Source organism: Phoenix dactylifera, chromosome 11 (assembly GCF_009389715.1).
Source record: "Phoenix dactylifera cultivar Barhee BC4 chromosome 11, palm_55x_up_171113_PBpolish2nd_filt_p, whole genome shotgun sequence".
Lineage (NCBI taxonomy): Eukaryota > Viridiplantae > Streptophyta > Magnoliopsida > Arecales > Arecaceae > Phoenix > Phoenix dactylifera.
In genome coordinates, this window is record NC_052402.1 from 1,657,755 (window position 1) to 1,675,531 (window position 17,777).

The 17,777-nt window shown below is 40.3% G+C and overlaps 1 protein-coding gene across 1 annotated transcript; it reads right to left on the reverse strand.

Annotated features, from left to right (window-relative positions):
* Positions 1–1,647: 1,647 nt before the first annotated feature.
* LOC103708325 (glutamate synthase 1 [NADH], chloroplastic-like) lies at positions 1,648–17,391 on the reverse strand. The gene is made up of 23 exons (XM_039131205.1): positions 17,140–17,391; positions 16,229–16,841; positions 15,991–16,110; positions 15,634–15,747; positions 14,632–14,784; positions 14,429–14,529; positions 14,147–14,243; positions 13,435–13,544; positions 13,231–13,334; positions 12,870–13,049; positions 12,433–12,776; positions 12,283–12,344; positions 11,724–12,193; positions 10,435–11,304; positions 9,557–9,711; positions 9,162–9,323; positions 7,273–8,841; positions 6,568–6,786; positions 5,673–5,941; positions 4,399–4,704; positions 3,388–3,655; positions 2,584–2,841; positions 1,648–2,132 (listed from the first exon to the last, which is right to left on the reverse strand). The coding sequence occupies exons 2-23, from the start codon at positions 16,586–16,588 to the stop codon at positions 1,881–1,883; spliced, it is 6,543 nt and encodes a 2,180-aa protein (XP_038987133.1). The 5' UTR covers positions 16,589–16,841; positions 17,140–17,391; the 3' UTR covers positions 1,648–1,880.
* Between the last annotated feature and the right edge of the window lie 386 nt (positions 17,392–17,777).

Consider the following 17,777-nt stretch of genomic DNA (forward strand, 5'->3'; position numbering starts at 1 on the left):
AAATCAAAATAAGAACTCCAGAAGTTCTATCAACTGAGGATAAAAATCTTCATGACATAGCATTCATAAGGCTCTGTTCCATTTAACTCAAGTATGCTGCCTACTAAAAGATAAGCCCGGCAAAGATAACACAGAAGAGAGAATTTGAATTTTGCAGCATGAACAATTGCAAGAACTATATACTGGTGGTATACAATAAATACATCCAAGAGAATTCCATTATTAAAAATACTGAGCTATATCATGAATATGCATATCCATGTATACCAAGGTTTACGCTGTTAATCAACTAAAGCTTTTCCCTTTCACAATTTCCATAAAGATCCAGATCCTTCCAAATAATCCAATGCACTCCCCCTATTGGGACTCATCTGATTTTAGTTGCATATTCTGATACAATCTTTACCAGTGAAATTCATAAAGAAATAATGTACTCCCTCCCTGGGAGAACTAGAACAGCCGTTGAGAATCTTATATAGAGTTCTACAAAATAATACAGCAAAGAAGCGAAGAACAAAACATAAACATCATGGAAACCTCAATAATTACGAAGCCTGATGAAACTGAAAACCCTATGCACATGTGAATATACATACATGTAAATATGAAAATGGACTCCGCTACATTTAGTTAATTCCAGCTTTCCTGGTATCAACAGTGACCGCCACAGCATATTACATCTGAATGCTCATATTACATCTGAATGCTCTTGGCCCCAAACCCCCAGAATCAGATTATACAACATCAGCCTTCTTGTTTCTTCCAGAGTTCTCATTTAAGTATCGCATTCATACATAGATAACAACACTCGAGAAAAATTTCTACCCCTTATTCCATTCACCAATTCTATTGATTGTATCTTCACCAATATATCTACTCTTTTGTTTAGTAAATCTGATATAACAATAATGACCACACTATGTTGTTACATGGCAATTAATTTTAAGAGGCATGTCATGTTCACATTGGTTCCCACTAAATTTGCATTCATATACTCAAAAATTGTTAAAATATCTGCAGAAGAAGAGGAAAAAAAGAGAGAAAGAGAGATAAAGAAATGACTTTATATTTATGTTGAATCACATTCGGTGTATCTCAAGGCTTATATATACTAGTGTACGGACTCTATACAAGAAAAATAATACATGTTGATATCGGATTACGCTAACAAAGAAAAATATTATGGGCTAATACATATTGTTATGTGGTCCCTAAAATCACGCTAACAAGATTATGCTAACAAAGAAAAATGATTCATGTAGCCAAATATTATGGGCTTTAAACCGGGCAAAATGGAAGAAAACGATTCATGTAGCCAACCCCAATTAGTTTGGGATTAAGGCTTAGTTTAGTTGAGATGAATTATGCTCTACCAGCAAAGAGAAAAGTGATAAGAAAACATCCCCCACAATAAGGGAGATCTGTGTTGTTTTCTTCTAGGTGCATTTTCTGTTCTTTTTCAGTCACTAATGAAAGTGCAATAGTGCGGCTGACTTTTGGATCAAGAGTCATTAAGTCTAGTCCGAACTACTTGGATTTGGCAATATGAATCCTCATTCAATAAACTATGTAAATTTTATATTTTTAATGAACTGGGGGAAGCAATTCGCTTCCTTCATTATCCTTCCGAAAAAAAAGAAACCAAAATTTCAATTCAACGGATAAAAACCGTCCATTATTCATGAACCAAAATTTCATTAATCAATAAGACTGCAGAGAAAAGCCTGAAGCCCTGACAAAAACCCAGCAAAATTTTCTAGTATCCATCACAAGGCCTCTACGGCCCCTCCCCAACCCCATTGCTTGCCAAATGACTCAGATTCTCCCATCCGTTTCCTTTTAACTCCAGTACCAACTTTCAGGGAAGACACTTTCCTCTTCTACGTGGTCACTTGGACCACATCCTCTTCACTGCTGAGGGTATCCTTGGCGACACCGGCCTCTGTCATCAAGTATTTGTCCGCCTGCGTTGCTGCCTGCCGGCCCTCGTTGATGGCCCAAACAACCAGTGACTGACCGCGCCTGCAGTCCCCAGCAGCAAAGATACCATCCACATTGGTCGAGAAGCGCCCGTACTCTGCTTGGAAGTTGGATCGGTTGTCCCGCTCCAGCCCCAGCTGGTCAGCGATTGTCTGTAAAGATAATAGTAGATAATATTAGTCGGAGACTCCCCAGGAATGATAAAGTGAGGCAGTCCTTGAATAACATCAGCGACAAAGTTTGAGGTCCAAGATAGGATGCGAAGACAACATGACTAAATCTATAGCTAGGCTCATTTGGTTATACCATATTGGTGGAACTAAGCAGGACTTCATGAGGATCTGAAACCTGATGAGAACTAAGAAATCATGGCTGACAAAGAACATCATTGGGACATGAACAGAGACCAATCAAGGTTGGCACTGATATTGATGGATTATGACCAAAAGCTTGACACGAAGCAAACAGCTATGCAACAGCATCGTTATATCTGGAGTCATGATGTGCTGATATTTTTCTTGAGTTATATGCATGCAGAATGTTGGTGAAAGGGCTGAGGACAGTATCCTTCAATAAGATGGGAAGAAAAAAAAGAAAACTTACCGACACGGGACCAAGGAACCCCATAGCTAAGAAGACCAGATCAGCCTCGATTATCTCTTCAGAACCTTTGATTTCCTCGAACTGGAATTTGCCACTGCTATCCTTTGCCCATCTTACATGCACCACCTCAAGGCCTTTCACAACGCCATTCTCATCCCCCACAAAATGCTTGGTCAAGACCTCATACGATCTTGGGTCTTCTCCAAATTTGGCTGCTGCTTCCTGGTGACCGTAATCTACTCGGAAAATGCGAGGCCACTGCAACACAAACAACCAGCATAAGAAACATACAGTTTCTAAAATTTTAATAAACATTAAAGAGGCAGGAATTATTCTCTAGGTGTCATAAAGGAAACAGGGATAAAAGACATCCCCACTGACAGCGAAGAGTGATGACTGCCATGAAAATCCTAATGCAGGCATACAATTTTCTTTAAGGATTTTTTTTTTAGAGAAAAGGGGGATGAATCGTGACGGGCATCTGAAAAATTAAGCCCAACAGCATCCATGAACAGGTTAGCAATGGGTTGCAAGGCAGAAATAGAAAACATAATAACTTAATACTTGGCACTTGAAGAATTGTTCAAGGTGCAGGTAAAGCAGGTCTAATACTGCTCCCATTTGACTCCAAAACCTTGGTTGATAATTGAATTTGATTTTCACAATGAAGTACGAGAATGTTATTATGCAGATCAGCCGGGTAATATTTTCAACTCGGTGATACCCATACACTGCTTGGAGCTACCAAGGGAAAGACAAGATATGCAATGGGTAATACTAACTACCAAGAGAAAGAGCCAAAACCTGTGGCCAGGGGTTGCCTGGTGCTCTTTTTCTTGGTGGTTCAGGAAGGAGCTCTAGATTTACGATGCTGGTGCAACCATGTCGGATGGATGTCCCAATACAGTCTGTCCCCGTGTCTCCTCCACCGATAACCACAACCTTCTTCCCCTTAGCAGATATATATTTACCATCCTGTAGATTGCTATCAAGCAAGCTTTTGGTGTTTGCATGAAGAAATTCCATGGCAAAATGAATTCCAGAGAGCTCCCTCCCAGGCACAGGCAGATCCCTGCACAACAGTGAGGGTTGATGAATCATCACATTTCTGCTACTGAAATAATACCAAGGCCAAAATTGGTTTCTATGTATCACTTAGGACCTCCTACACTATATGCCATCAATATCAAGACTGATGCATACAAAGACATGTTTAATAATCATTTATGTTTTAAAAATGAAACAAAAATTTAACCATATGGATTTGATCCATTATGTATTTTCAGGCAAAATGATGGTTAGTAATCAACAGCTAAGCACTAGGAACATCAAAAAAAAGAAATAAACAAAAATGATGGGGGTATAACATACACTTATTTGTATGTAGCTGGAAGAGACACCCATCTAGTGATAGCATTATTCATACTGAAAAAATCAGTGCAAACAGTATCAACCTAAAGCCTCGCATACAGCAAGCATCTAAATATATTCCCTTAAAAGACATATTCAGCATACTGTTTATCACTTTTTCCCTGTTATGTGCCAATCATCAAATTGCAGTATGGAAATTTCCACTGCTCTGCCAAATTAGCTACAGGAGGTGAACCTCCTGAAAGAGATATATTAAAACAGTGAGATGATTCTTACTAATTTGTATATAAAATATGTAGTGATTGAATGTTCTTTTTTTCTTGAAAATGGTGATTCATGTTCTTAGAAATTATCAACCAGAAAGACGTGGATATTCACCCTACGCAAATAAAATTGGCGATTAAATTCTACATATTTCCTTGCTGAAAGTTTATTCTGCGTTACCTTGGTCTTGTAGAACCACAAGCCAAAACAATTGCATCATTCTCAGATCGGAGCCAGTCAAGAGAATACAAGGGGTCTTTCCCAACATTGGCATTCACCACAAAAGTGATACCTTCCTTGGCCATTAGGTCAACACGGCGCTGAACGATGTCGATTTTGTCTGCCTTCATGTTAGGAACTCCATACATCATCAAGCCCCCAATGCGGTCAGCACGCTCAAAAACAGTAACCAAGTGACCCATTTTATTTAGCTGATCAGCAGCGGCCAAACCAGCTGGCCCACTACCGATGACGGCAACTCTCTTCCTGCATCAATGACCCAAGCAGTTCAAGATGAGATGCAGAGTCGAAATAATTACTTCTATTGTCCAGCCATTCAGCATTAACAGAAACAGTTCATGATTATCTACACTTTGTTTATTTATAGAAAATATTAAATACATGTCTAGAGAAGACCTAATACATCATAAGCATTGTGAGAGACTTGATGACATAATAATATCACTCCAAGTCCAGGAAAGAAACAGATTCTATTTTAATTAGTGAAAGAATTAAAAAGCATATTAATAATGGCAAATACAAACAGTTTAAAGAAAAGAATTGAGTATTTATTGTTACAATGTATGGGGCATATAATTGTCTTAAATCTATTTACACACCAATTATGCTTGTTTAGATTATCTGAACAATCATTATTGAAGTTATGCTGAAATCAGATAAAAGTTGACAAGCTGATAAGAAAATAAGTTTCCTTGTATCCAGAAATAATGTATGCCGTACATCACCATGCCAGAATTATACAGTTGCAACTTGCGAGATTATAATAACTTTCAAAGCACTAGATAAACAAAGTCTTTACTAAAAACACCTACTGAAAGATTAGAAAAAACAAATCATATTTTTGACTAATGAAGATAACAAAGCACATAGCCTAACATTAAACTAGTTGAAAAATATCCAAAATCATCTTCAATTTTTATCTCTGGTCGAATTCTGATTCATTAGTGAAACTCTGCAAAATTTGGTATCCATAATGCAGTACTATTTCTTAGTATTCCTATTGTACATAAAAAAAATGCAGAAAAGTTTGATTTAATCTTAATATCTTCTCATCTGAACTTGAATAATGTAGTAATTTGTATAGCAAGGGAAAAATACATAAAGAAGACAGAATTAATTAAAGATTTAGTTCAACAAATCTGAAGAAGAATACCTGAACTAAAATCGACAACATGATTACTTTAGACAGAGAAGAAACAGGAAAGAAACCATACCCGGTTCTCTGAAGTGGAGGTCGAGGAACCATCCATCCTTCTTCAAAGGCTTTGTCTATGATGGCACATTCTATGCTTTTGATAGATACAGGGTTCTCAATGATCCCAAGAACACAAGAACCTTCGCAGGGAGCGGGGCAGACTCGACCGGTAAATTCTGGAAAGTTATTTGTCTCCAGAAGCCGATCTAGAGCTTGACGCCACCTACTCTGATGGACTAGTTCATTAAATTCTGGTATCTTATTTCCAAGAGGGCATCCAGAATTTTCCTGCATTCCCTCAAAGGGATGAAAAAGAAGTCATAAGATACACAGCAATTGCGATACACGCATGTATACATACATACATACATATATGTGTGCGTGTGCATGATGCAACAAAAGAAAAATAAGTTAGCATTTATTGTCAAGCTCAAATATAGGGCTATTCGGATGCTCCGCCATGCTATAAAAAGATATGATGCATGAGATAAATACTTTGTATTGGACTTGAGAGGATAATGAGATGCAGATAAAGATGAAGTTGGCATCTCCTATCCCAATTAAAGACTAGTACTAGAGGATACAGATTTTCTGGGGCATCCTGGAATTCCTCAATTATGATGGCACACAATCATTGCAAGAGAACTATGCTACTGATGTGGTGCTGATATGCACCTTGGGAAAAATTCTGAAAAGCATTTATGCCTTTGTAGAACCTTCATAAAGACCATATACTGGTCATCATCACCACACAATACAGTCATAGCAATCTTTTCCCACAAGTACATTGTAGCATCTGTGACCCTAGTTTAAAATTTAATATATCAAAATTTATAAATAGGTTCAGAGCAGAACAAGATTCAAAATACATATGCCAAGGCCAACGAACAGTTGACAATACCTTGTTTATTTACCTGATGACAGAAGGGAGTTCCACAGTCCATGCAACGGGCAGATTGTGTTTTCAACAATGGCCCAGGCTTTGACTTCACAGCAACTTCCTCCCAATCATTAATTCGAACATCAGGATCCCTATATGAAATGCTCGCTCGCTCATAAGCAAGAAAACCTCGATGCTTGACCGCATCAGTTACCTGAGTTGGCCTCATTGTCGACCTCGAATCTTCCACTTTCTGGTGCAATCAGAATTACAATTAGTTACCTAAAAGCTACAGGACTAGAAATTTTCAACATTCTGCCTGTAAAAAGAAGACGAGTCGATTAATCTTGGTATTATTAGAGATAGCTCTAAGTATACCTTTCTGTTAGACCATATTTGGATCTCAGAAAGGTGGTCTATAATTTTTGTGCTTATGAATTGCAAAATGAGGATAAAAGCTCCAAAAGATGGGATAAACAAAAATAGGACCTTGTTTTGCAAGTTAATAAAATGTCTTACTCACAAAATCACCTACGGAGGAATTGTTTCAATTGAAACAACAAGAAGACCAGCTATTAATGAGGAAGAGAGTCAAAAATGACTGAACAATGACTCATTGTAAGAAAAATTTATTAAGAACAGACTCTATAAACAAATGACAAATGATCCTACAAGACCCATGCAAAAGATCAGAAGAAATGTTGGGAAGCTTATGCGACATTGTTGAGAAATTATTTACCTTCTCATTCAAAGATGCAGCTGCCAACTTCTTAAGCTTTTCAAAGGCATCTTTTTTCATCAGCTCCTTTTCTTCTTGTTCCTCAGCTTCTTTGGCAGCTTGCTCTGCCTTCAAGTTCTGAAGAACCCTCTTGTAATCCCGTGGCAATACTTTCACAAACTTTGGGAGAAGATCGTCAAAATCTGCGAGGACCTCTCTTGCTAACTCACTGCTGGTGTGACGCTGATGCTGCTGTATCATCATTTGCAATGTTGCAATATCATCTTCCTCTTCAACTTGTTCGAGATCAACCAGTTCGGTATTGCACCGGGAATGGAATTTTCCATCGACATCCAAAACATAAGCAATTCCACCACTCATACCAGCAGCGAAATTTCTCCCAGTTTTTCCAAGTATAACAACAGCACCACCAGTCATGTACTCACACCCATGATCACCAACACCTTCTACAACTGCTCTAGCACCTGAATTGCGTACACAAAACCTCTCCGCAGCCACTCCATTGAAATATGCCTCCCCATTCGTGGCTCCATATAAAGCAACATTGCCAATGATCATGTTCTCCTTTGGATCAAATCGGCTTCCTCTGGGAGGATACACTATGATATTGCCGCCAGACAATCCTTTCCCAACATAGTCATTGCTGTCTCCTTCAAGCTCAAGGGTTATTCCAGTGCAGAGAAAAGCCCCAAGACTCTGACCAGCACTTCCACTTAGCTTAATGTGGATTGTATCCTTAGGCAGCCCTTTCATGCCATAACGTTTGGTAACTTCATGACTAAGCATGGTACCGACAGCTCGGTTTACATTTCGAATTGGTGCCTCGATGTAAACGGGAAGACGCTTCTCGAGAGCGGCTTTTGATGAAGTGATAAGCTCTTGATCTAATGCCATGTCCAGGCCATGATCCTGCTTCTGGATGCAACACTGAGCAGCTTCCGGCCGAATCTCAGCTGCAGGCTTAAGCAGCAATGAGAGATCAATATTCTCCAACTTTTCATTGTTTTTAACTACTTCTCCGTCGATCTCGAGCATATCCGCACGGCCAACCATTTCGCTGATGGTTCCAAAACCCAGCCGAGCCATTATCTCGCGGACTTCCTCCGCCAGCATAAAGAAAAAGTTGATAACATGCTCAGGTTCCCCAGAGAACTTTTCACGAAGCATGGGGTCTTGGGTGGCAATGCCAACCGGGCAGGTATTCTTATGGCACTTCCGCATCATAATGCAACCGAGGGTTATGAGAGGAGCAGTGCTGAAACCGAACTCTTCTGCACCGAGTAAAGCAGCGATAGCAACATCCCTTCCGGTTTTCATCTGGCCATCGGTTTGAAGAACGGTTCTGCCACGAAGATCGTTTGCCACTAAAGTTTGATGTGTCTCCGCCAATCCGAGCTCCCAGGGAAGGCCCGCATTCTTGATGCCAGTCCAACGGGAAGCTCCTGTTCCTCCATCATGGCCAGAGATCAAAATATGGTCAGCATGCCCTTTTACAACTCCACTGGCAGTCACACCTACACCAGCCTCTGAGACCAACTTCACACTGATTCGAGCCCCTGGGTTTGAATTCTATGAAGGAGAAACAAAAAACATAATAACCAACTTGCTCCATAAATATATAAATGTACAGATGTACATATATAAATATGTGCATCAGCAACCCCTGACAGGAGCAGCACGTACAGAAAAACTTGGCATCTGTTTGGCAGTAACTTCTTAAAATGAGTGATAAATGACATACTGGAACATATGGATGGATGGAAGCCAACAGAAAGCAAGGACTTCCTTACTCGTTAACATGGACAGGATGAACTCCTACTGACTCTCAATAAAGACTTAACTAAATGGCAAGTAAAGAGGAAAGCCTAACAAATATCATGGCTACATACCTTAAGGTCATGAATTAGTTGGGCGAGATCTTCGATTGAATATATATCGTGGTGGGGAGGAGGACTGATAAGCCCTACACCAGCAGTAGAATTCCTAGTGACTGCAATATCACCAATCACTTTGTGGCCTGGCAGCTCACCTCCTTCACCGGGCTTGGCCCCCTGGAAATAGAAATAAGACACTCTCCTTAAACATGATGTGCATGGTGGCAAAGCAAAATAACCTCACCAAATGTCAAAGGTATGCATCAGTTATAGGTGCAAAGGCACAGATGGATGCTTTGTGGACTCAGCAACATCTGTCCATGAACATAAATTCATAAACAAGAGGAACTTCTGCTCCACTGGGAAGATAGGAGGTATTGTAATATGTTGGTTCAGATTGCAGGAATTACCTGAGCCATCTTTATCTGGAGTTCATCAGCATTGGTAAGATAGTAGCTCGAAACTCCGAACCTTCCACTTGCAACTTGTTTAATTGAACTCCTCTTTGGATTCGTCGAACCATCCGGAAGAGGCTCCATACGTGAAGGTTGCTCACCTCCCTCACCTTTATAAAAGTTAAACATAAAAAGAGCAGCAGTAACATTAGCAAAAGCAAAATTTTAGATTCCCTGTCAATAATAAATTGAAAGTGATTGGCATGCATTTTCACCAAGTCTTCTCAAGATAAACATTCATTTTCATCATACCCTTATTCATTATATGAGAAACAAAGTAAACCACATATATTCGCCGCATTTTCTCAAGATAAACATGCATTTAAAAGACATACCCACATATATGCACATACAAAATTTCAGTAAGTATAGTGCTAAGGAGGACCACTTTGTAAGGCACAAATATGCTATTCTCTCTCTCTCTCTCTCTCTCATACACATGTATGAAAATGCATGCTAGTCATTAGTAGCAAAAAAAGTACAAGAGCAAGAGGCTTTTTGCTTCTGAAGAAAATACGATTTATAAAAATTCCAGAAATGGCAGCATCACTTAAAAACACAAGAGACAGCACTAGGATAAAGGTTAAAAGAATATGATGTATTGTCAATTCATAAGTGCATGATAAGTTATGTTAAACAAGATAGCTTAGTAAATACCTACCATGCATCCAGAATAAATGATCACTTGGTTCAAATATTAAGGTAAAAAATTGATGTGTAAAATCATAAGAAAAAGGAGATCTATAATTGCAAACTAGGCGAAGCTATATGAACTTTGAATGAATGGCTGAGGCTAAAAGTAGCTCATGGTCTTCTCTGGAAAACAATCATACCAGTATTCGATTTGCCTCCAAGTTTGTTCATTGCAAGAGCTAGAGTGGTATGTGCTTCCAATGATATTGAACCATAACTCATAGCTCCTGTGACAAAGCGTTTCACGATCTCACCAGCAGGTTCCACTTCATCCAAGGGAATCTTCTCAGCAGCATCTTTAAACTTCAGGATACCGCGCAAATTGCAGGTCCTATTCAGCTCCTGTATTAGCCTCGAGTATTCTTTGTATGCTGCCACACTGTTATCTCTGGCTGCTTCTTGCAATCTTGCAATTGCAAGGGGATCATTGAGATGCACTTCACCTCCTTTTCTCCAGTGGTAATTGCCAGGATTAGGCAGCGCAACTGCTTCTGCACTTCCAGATGGTAGAGCTCTGGTTGGAAATGCCGATTCATGGAGACGAAGCGCATCACGAGCAAGCATTTCAAATGTTGCACCCCCGATTCTACTTCGGGTGCCGCTGAAGCACTTCTGGATCACCTCGGAAGAAAGACCCAAAGCTTCAAAAATCTGTGCTCCTTTGTAGGAAGCAAGAGTGGATATCCCCATTTTGGCAAGAACTTTCATCATTCCATCATTGCTTGCTTTGAAGTATTTTCTGACTAGATACTCTCGTGAATGCAACTGGCCATCACCTTCAGGAGGGATCTTCCCATCAATCTGTAATCGCCAGACTGCTTCTATGGCCAAATATGGGCATATGGCATCTGCACCAAAACCAACCAGAGTGCAAAAATGATGCACTTCACGAGGCTCAGCAGATTCAACCAGCAGACCGATGCGAGTTCGCTCAAGTTTTGAGACTAGATGTTGATGGACAGCACCAACTGCCAAGAGGGAACTAACAGCAACACGCTTCGATGAAAAGCCTACATCAAGATTCAAAAAACAGCAGGCTGAGAGTTCATTGACAAAATGAAACAAAAAAAATCACCTGGCATGCTAATTTAGAATTAGACGATGAAAGTTTCGGTAGGAAACTGCGATTTAAATAAGCCCCATCCTTGAGAAATAGAAAGAAAAAAGATAGTAGCGTGCGATGTTTATAATGAATCAACTGCTGCACACAGTCTACCCAATAGTGCATTCAGCATTAGTCTGCTTCCAACAAGAAAAGGTAACCTTTTTTTTAATGAAAAAGTAACTCTAAGCCTAATTATTTTGTTAGAAACCGAAAGAACATGATCCACAAATGCACGGAATAGAAATCGAGGAAATTCAAGATTTCATCTTTCAGTTCAAAAAAGTCAACCCAACAGAAAGAATGCAGATTGTAGCTAGTGCTCACCTCTGTCAGATAGTACAATGGTCGTATAGCCCTCATAAATAGCATCACAAGCTTCACAACAAATCCTATCCAAAGTCTCCTCCAGACCCTTCCGGCCATGCTTCTTTGGATAAGTGATGTCAATCACTTTGCTGCGCCAACCTCTGTAGTTCATCTTCTTCATAGCCTCCATTTCATCAATGGAAAGAAGAGGCCCTTTCAGCGTAAGACGGCGGCACTGCTCTTCAGTGGTGTCGGTCAGATCCCCTTCTGGACCGATCATGCACTCCATAGATGTAACAATTTTCTCCCGAATTGGATCGATTGGCGGGTTTGTGACTTGAGCAAACATCTGTTTAAAATACTCGAACGTAAGTCTCTCTCTGTTCGACATCACAGCTAATGGAGTATCATTTCCCATTGATCCAAGAGCTTCCGTTGCATCCTTTACCATGGGAAGCAACATCATCTCCAAAGCCTCTACCGTGTAACTGCAGAAGAAGAATATCAGTCTTAAATGATTTAAGCAAAGGTAGACAGAAAGACAATGAAAACTAGTGAAGCTGAAACAGTTTCTCACCCGAAGGCCTTCAGTGGAGCCAAGATACCATGAATTCCCATGTTCTCGTCATGATTATTTGCCTAAATATCAAGGCCAGAATGCCATTAGAATGAGAACATGAATGTCGCGCAGACCGAGTTACTCTCAGTAGCAAGATTTGCAACTTACTGGAATTGTTCCAAATATGCTTGAAGGAGTCCTGCCAGTTTCAGGCACAGAATCCACGATGTCCTCGAGGCATATCTTCTGTCTCTTGAGCCACTCTCCATATGGTCTCGCTTGTGAGTAATGTTTCTTTAAGGCATCATCATCGACAACAGTGTGATTTTCAAAATCTACCAGCAACATCATTCCAGGGTGGAGTCTTCCTTTCCTTGACACGTCCTCGGGGGGAATATCTACAACACCAACTTCGCTGGCCATGATAACGCGCCCACTGTGTGTAACATAGAAGCGACCAGGCCTCAACCCATTACGATCCAATGTGGCTCCAAGATAGCGGCCATCAGTGACTGCATGAAAGTTTCGATAGGATTTAATTTTGGAATACTGGTGAAAGTAGCTGCATGTGTTGATACAAAACGGTAACTGGTGAAGAACCTCACAAGATACAAGAGCAGGCCCATCCCAGGGTTCCATGAGAGCTGAGAAATACTCATATAGAGCCTTTCTATCAGGGTCCATGTTTGGGTCGTTCTGCCATGCCTCAGGTATCATCATCATGACAGCTTCTGGCAGGCTTCTACCGGTTCGAACCAAGAACTCAAGAACAGCATCGAATGCACCTGAAATATATAACAAATTCATAGATTCAGCTGTTCTGATGCATTTATGAACTGATAGCATGTAATTGCATAAAATACACATTCAAATATGGAGATGCGAGTGTTCTGCTTAGGTGCAACATGCTGATAATTTGATTTAAAAAAAAGAGCCTCATAAAGATATTAGGCTAGCTAATTCCACCTGAATCTGATGAGCTAGCATCCACAATGGGTAGGAGTTTCTTCATTTCATTCTTTGATAAACCCAGTTCCCTGCCCTTCAAAAGACACTCCCGTGCCTTCATCCTGTTGGATCAAAGAGGAGAAGAACAGATGCCAATCTATCAAACATGCTTAAAAGTTGAAAAAATATACGAAGTATTCCATCCAGTATCTGAAATTATACCAGTTCACATTTCCTCGTAGTGTATTAATTTCTCCATTGTGACCCAATAAACACAGGGGTTGAGCACGATCCCAGCTAGGAAAGGTGTTTGTGGAGAAACGAGAATGGACCTGCATGCGAACATAATAACTTAGAAATCTGTCTTGCGATTTAAAAAAAAATGCATTCATAAGATTGATAGCTTATTTAAGAACTGAAATAGTTTTTGCTTCAAGGCACTTAAAAATGCTATAGGTTCTGTCTATATTCGGTGCCAATACAGAATAGTGTGGAAACAGTGAGCTGCCTTCATGATATTTGTTTTCCCTTCCACCTCCAATTTGAAGTCTCATTCACCAATACTGACCGTAGGGAGCAACTGCATGCATGGTTTTACAGGTATCAACTAAGAAGGTTTTTCCTTGATATAAAGGGAGGCAGAATGCCACCCAGAGCTTTTGTTAAGAGAACCGAGCAATCAGTTGATAGCTCTAATGAGGAGAGCTGATTTGAAAAGAATTACAACTAAGAAGGTTTTTCACCAACTCAACCAAGGCATCCAGCACCCAAAAACAAATAGCACCCAATAACGCAGAACAGGAGACATAATTCAAAGCTTCATTCATCAACACCAAGTTACCTTACAACTGTTCTGCTATGACAGTTTTCCCCAATGCAGCCTGCCGTGAACAGAGTTTGTGAATAAAGAAGAATAAGTGGGGTTTATAATTACCAGGGCCATGTAACTCGTAAACCTTTCATCGCCAAGATCTGCATAATAGTAGTCCTTTATTTGATCTGGCTTCAGCTGACCTTTGTAAACAATAGTCCTGCCGAATCAGAGAAAGAAGTTAACTTTACTGCTGTTGCAACAACCAAAATTTCTAAGAACAAAACTAAAAACACACTCAGGTAAAGAAGAAGTTGAACATAAATCAGCACTTTTGTACCCTCTATATGGAGTCGGTTCAAGGTCCAACTTGTTCCTTCTTGTAAGAAAGAGGAGGGGTGGTACCTTGAAGAAAGGGAGCATATATAGAAGTCCCTCATTCCACCATGCTGTAGATTCAGAGCAGCTCTAATAGAAACCATTGCAACCCTCCGTAATATATACATCTAAATTTATAATATTAAAAAATAATATCATCAGTAACAAGTCTTTACTGATATAACATGATTGCCAACCTTTCTCCATTAATGACAAAAGCAAGAGAGGACCTGTTGCTCGAAATCAGCACTTGATTTTGGACTTGGTGTAAGAAATACTTGTTCAATGATTGGCTCTGTTTGTCGAGCAGAGACACCCAAATCTGTATTGTTTGTTGGTACAGGGCGCCACCCAAGGACAGCATGTCCCAACGACTCTGCAACCTGCATACAGTGACAAGGATCCAACAATTTTTCAGAGAATAGTGTTGTTGGTATAAGGAGATATAGATGAATTATAAAAATATGCACACCAAAAAAAAAAAAATTCAAAAAGACTTCAGAGTTCAGAGCAAACAGATTATGCTTGTGGCATAAATGCAGCAATACTGCAAATTCCATTATTGAATTTATTAGATTCTGAAGAAGGAAAAGAGAACAAAGTATCCCCTTTCTCCCTTCCCACTCATGTTTTTCTTTGGTTTCTTGTTAGATTTCCACCTGAACTACGGATTTCAAACCTTCAGATATCAATAAGATGGCGTATAACAATTTCTTGAATTCACCGAACAAGATCAACATTCAGAGGTATTTCAGATTGTCAGAATCCGGTACAAAAGAGATGAGTTAACAAGGTTGAAACTGTTCCACACGAGTTTGCATTAGATGACATCCTCTGTGATGCCACGCTTCTCAACAATAGTACCCATAAATCTCTAAATCGAGGCAAACATATTTTAGATGAAATATAGCTTGTTCAGAAATTGATTGAATTAAAAAAAAATGATTGAGTGACAGGAAGGTAAAGAACCCCAAGTAGTTTGTTGAAAAAAGTGGCACTTATGATACTAATTTACTAGGGAAATATCCAAACTTATGTAAGTACAGTGAATATACACCTTGTTGTAGTCTAAAGAGACAATCTAATATGTTTTCTAAGAGAGTGAGCTGATACAACCAAATAGGAGGAAAAAGGGAATACACAATTCCAAAGAAAAATATAACAATTTCTGTCATAACTACAGGTGTTGGTGAATCTTCAGATTAAATTCATTATTAAAATTGCAAAATTACCTTAGTAAATACAGCTTTGCTTTTCTCCCTGCGACTGTCATCAGTTGGCAAGAAGAACATACCAACAGCATACTGATTAGGTGGTGGCAGTACAAAACCTGCATCCTTTGTTACCTGGAAAACATAAAAACAGACAAGTAACCAAGATATCCTTGGCAATAAAATGTTAACCGAAGAACTAATAACTATATGCGACTTGATAGATTTATATATGGACAATTTGTAAACAAAAACACCAGCTTTTCTCAGAAAAAAAAAGAAGAGAAAACACCAACAATAAACAACACCACAATAGTTGAAATTGGACACCACTTGTTCAAGAAGAGCAATGCTCCTAAAAGCAAACAAGGAGCTTACCTCCTTGAAGAAGTCGTGTGGTAGAGCTACGAGGATTCCAGCTCCATCTCCTGTATTGGTCTCGGCACCACAGGCGCCGCGATGGGCCATCCTCTCCAGCATCTCAATCGCGTCAGCAATCTGCACACATTTTACCAATCAACGTTAACAGGAAAAACATATGAATTTCATCAAAATTGCTCCTCCATAAAAAAAAAAAAGAAGAGAGAAGTGACTCAAAAATGATCAAAAGATTTACAGTTTTCCGGTTATGCTCCCCAGAGAGCTCTGCAACAAATCCGACGCCACAAGAATCCTTGTCAAAGGACGCATCATAGAGACCCAGGGGCTTCTCAGGCACCTGAGAGATTGACATGGACGGCGATACGACTCTCAGCTTCGGGGAACGTCCCGGGCCATCAGTCCGCCACATCTGGACTCGTTCACAAGCTCGGAGCTTCATGCCGAGAAACTTGTTTTCTAAAGAGATGGCATGCAGCCGTCTCGAAGCAGGGTATCGCGCATTCCCACGGCGGACACGCCTCTTATGGCTTAAAACAGGGGGAAGAGCCGCTGAACCATATTGGAGCTTATGGGTCGAGCCTGGGACGGCGGCCATGGTTTCTATTTCACAACAAGATAATAAAAGAGACAATTCTTTTCAGGTTTTCCGAAGGAACAATGAGTCTCTGTGAGATCTTGGAAAGGTTTAGGAAGATCCAGCCAAAAAGAAACAGATTTGCAGGATCTTGACTTAGAAAGACTCCAATAAGCAGTGATCAGAGGACTTTTTTTTCTTCCGCCCAAGAACCGATCAAGGTTGGTTTTCCCTGGACGACTTCAAAACGGTAGCCTTCTTCCTCGTTGCTCCTCTGCATAACGGAAGGACGACGAAAACTGTAAGCCTCCCAGACGTAACAGAGACGTGACAGGTGAAAGGAAAAACAATAAAGAAATCAAAACCCCACCCCGGAACATAACAAAGCTTTGAAGGATCTATCATTTCTTTAAAAAAAAAAAAAAAGAGGACAAAGCTTCATTGGATCTTTCTTCTCTAAAACAACATCAAGAACCTTAGAAACTCCGAAAAGTATAAAGAAAACAGGAAAAAACCAATCTGAGATAAATCTCTACGCAGGCTTCTAACCATATAAGATCTTTTCCTTTTACCTGGAGACAAAGAACCGCCCTTTCCCCCGCCACCACCTCAAATCCACCTTTTTTTTTCCACTCTTCCTACCCAAGGAAACAGTCGGGTCTAACCAAAAACGAATAAAAAAACACGGGAAAAAATCGATCTCCAGCGAGTTTTTCCAGAGATGCGCTCCCTCGAAATCCCTCCTCTCGGATCGCAAAACAAAGACGGAGAAAAATGGCTAGGGAGGACAGCGCACAGCCGACAATCCCCTTCTTCCTCTCTCCTTCGCTCGATACGCCTCGACGAAGGCCGGGCTCTCCTAGATTTATAGGAACACGTCGGGGTGGGACTCCGTATGCGCCACGCGATAGGCGCTGTGGTGGAGCCCAACGCAGCGACGCCACGTCGCGTGAGACCGGTGGCCGCCTCCTGGTTCGGCTCCGTGCCTCCGCGGCGCCGCGATGGGAAGTAAAATGATAACAAAAATAATAATAAAGTAATTAAGAGGTGTGTTGATTTGCTATTATGAGAGGGTCTACTAATTAGCTGCTGGCGGCGGGAGCCCGCATGGGTAGTTACGGCCACCGCCCGTATTCTTACCCCACTTCTCTCTCTGCGCATCCCACGATAATAATAGATTTTTTTTCATAAATTCCATCTAAATATCAAA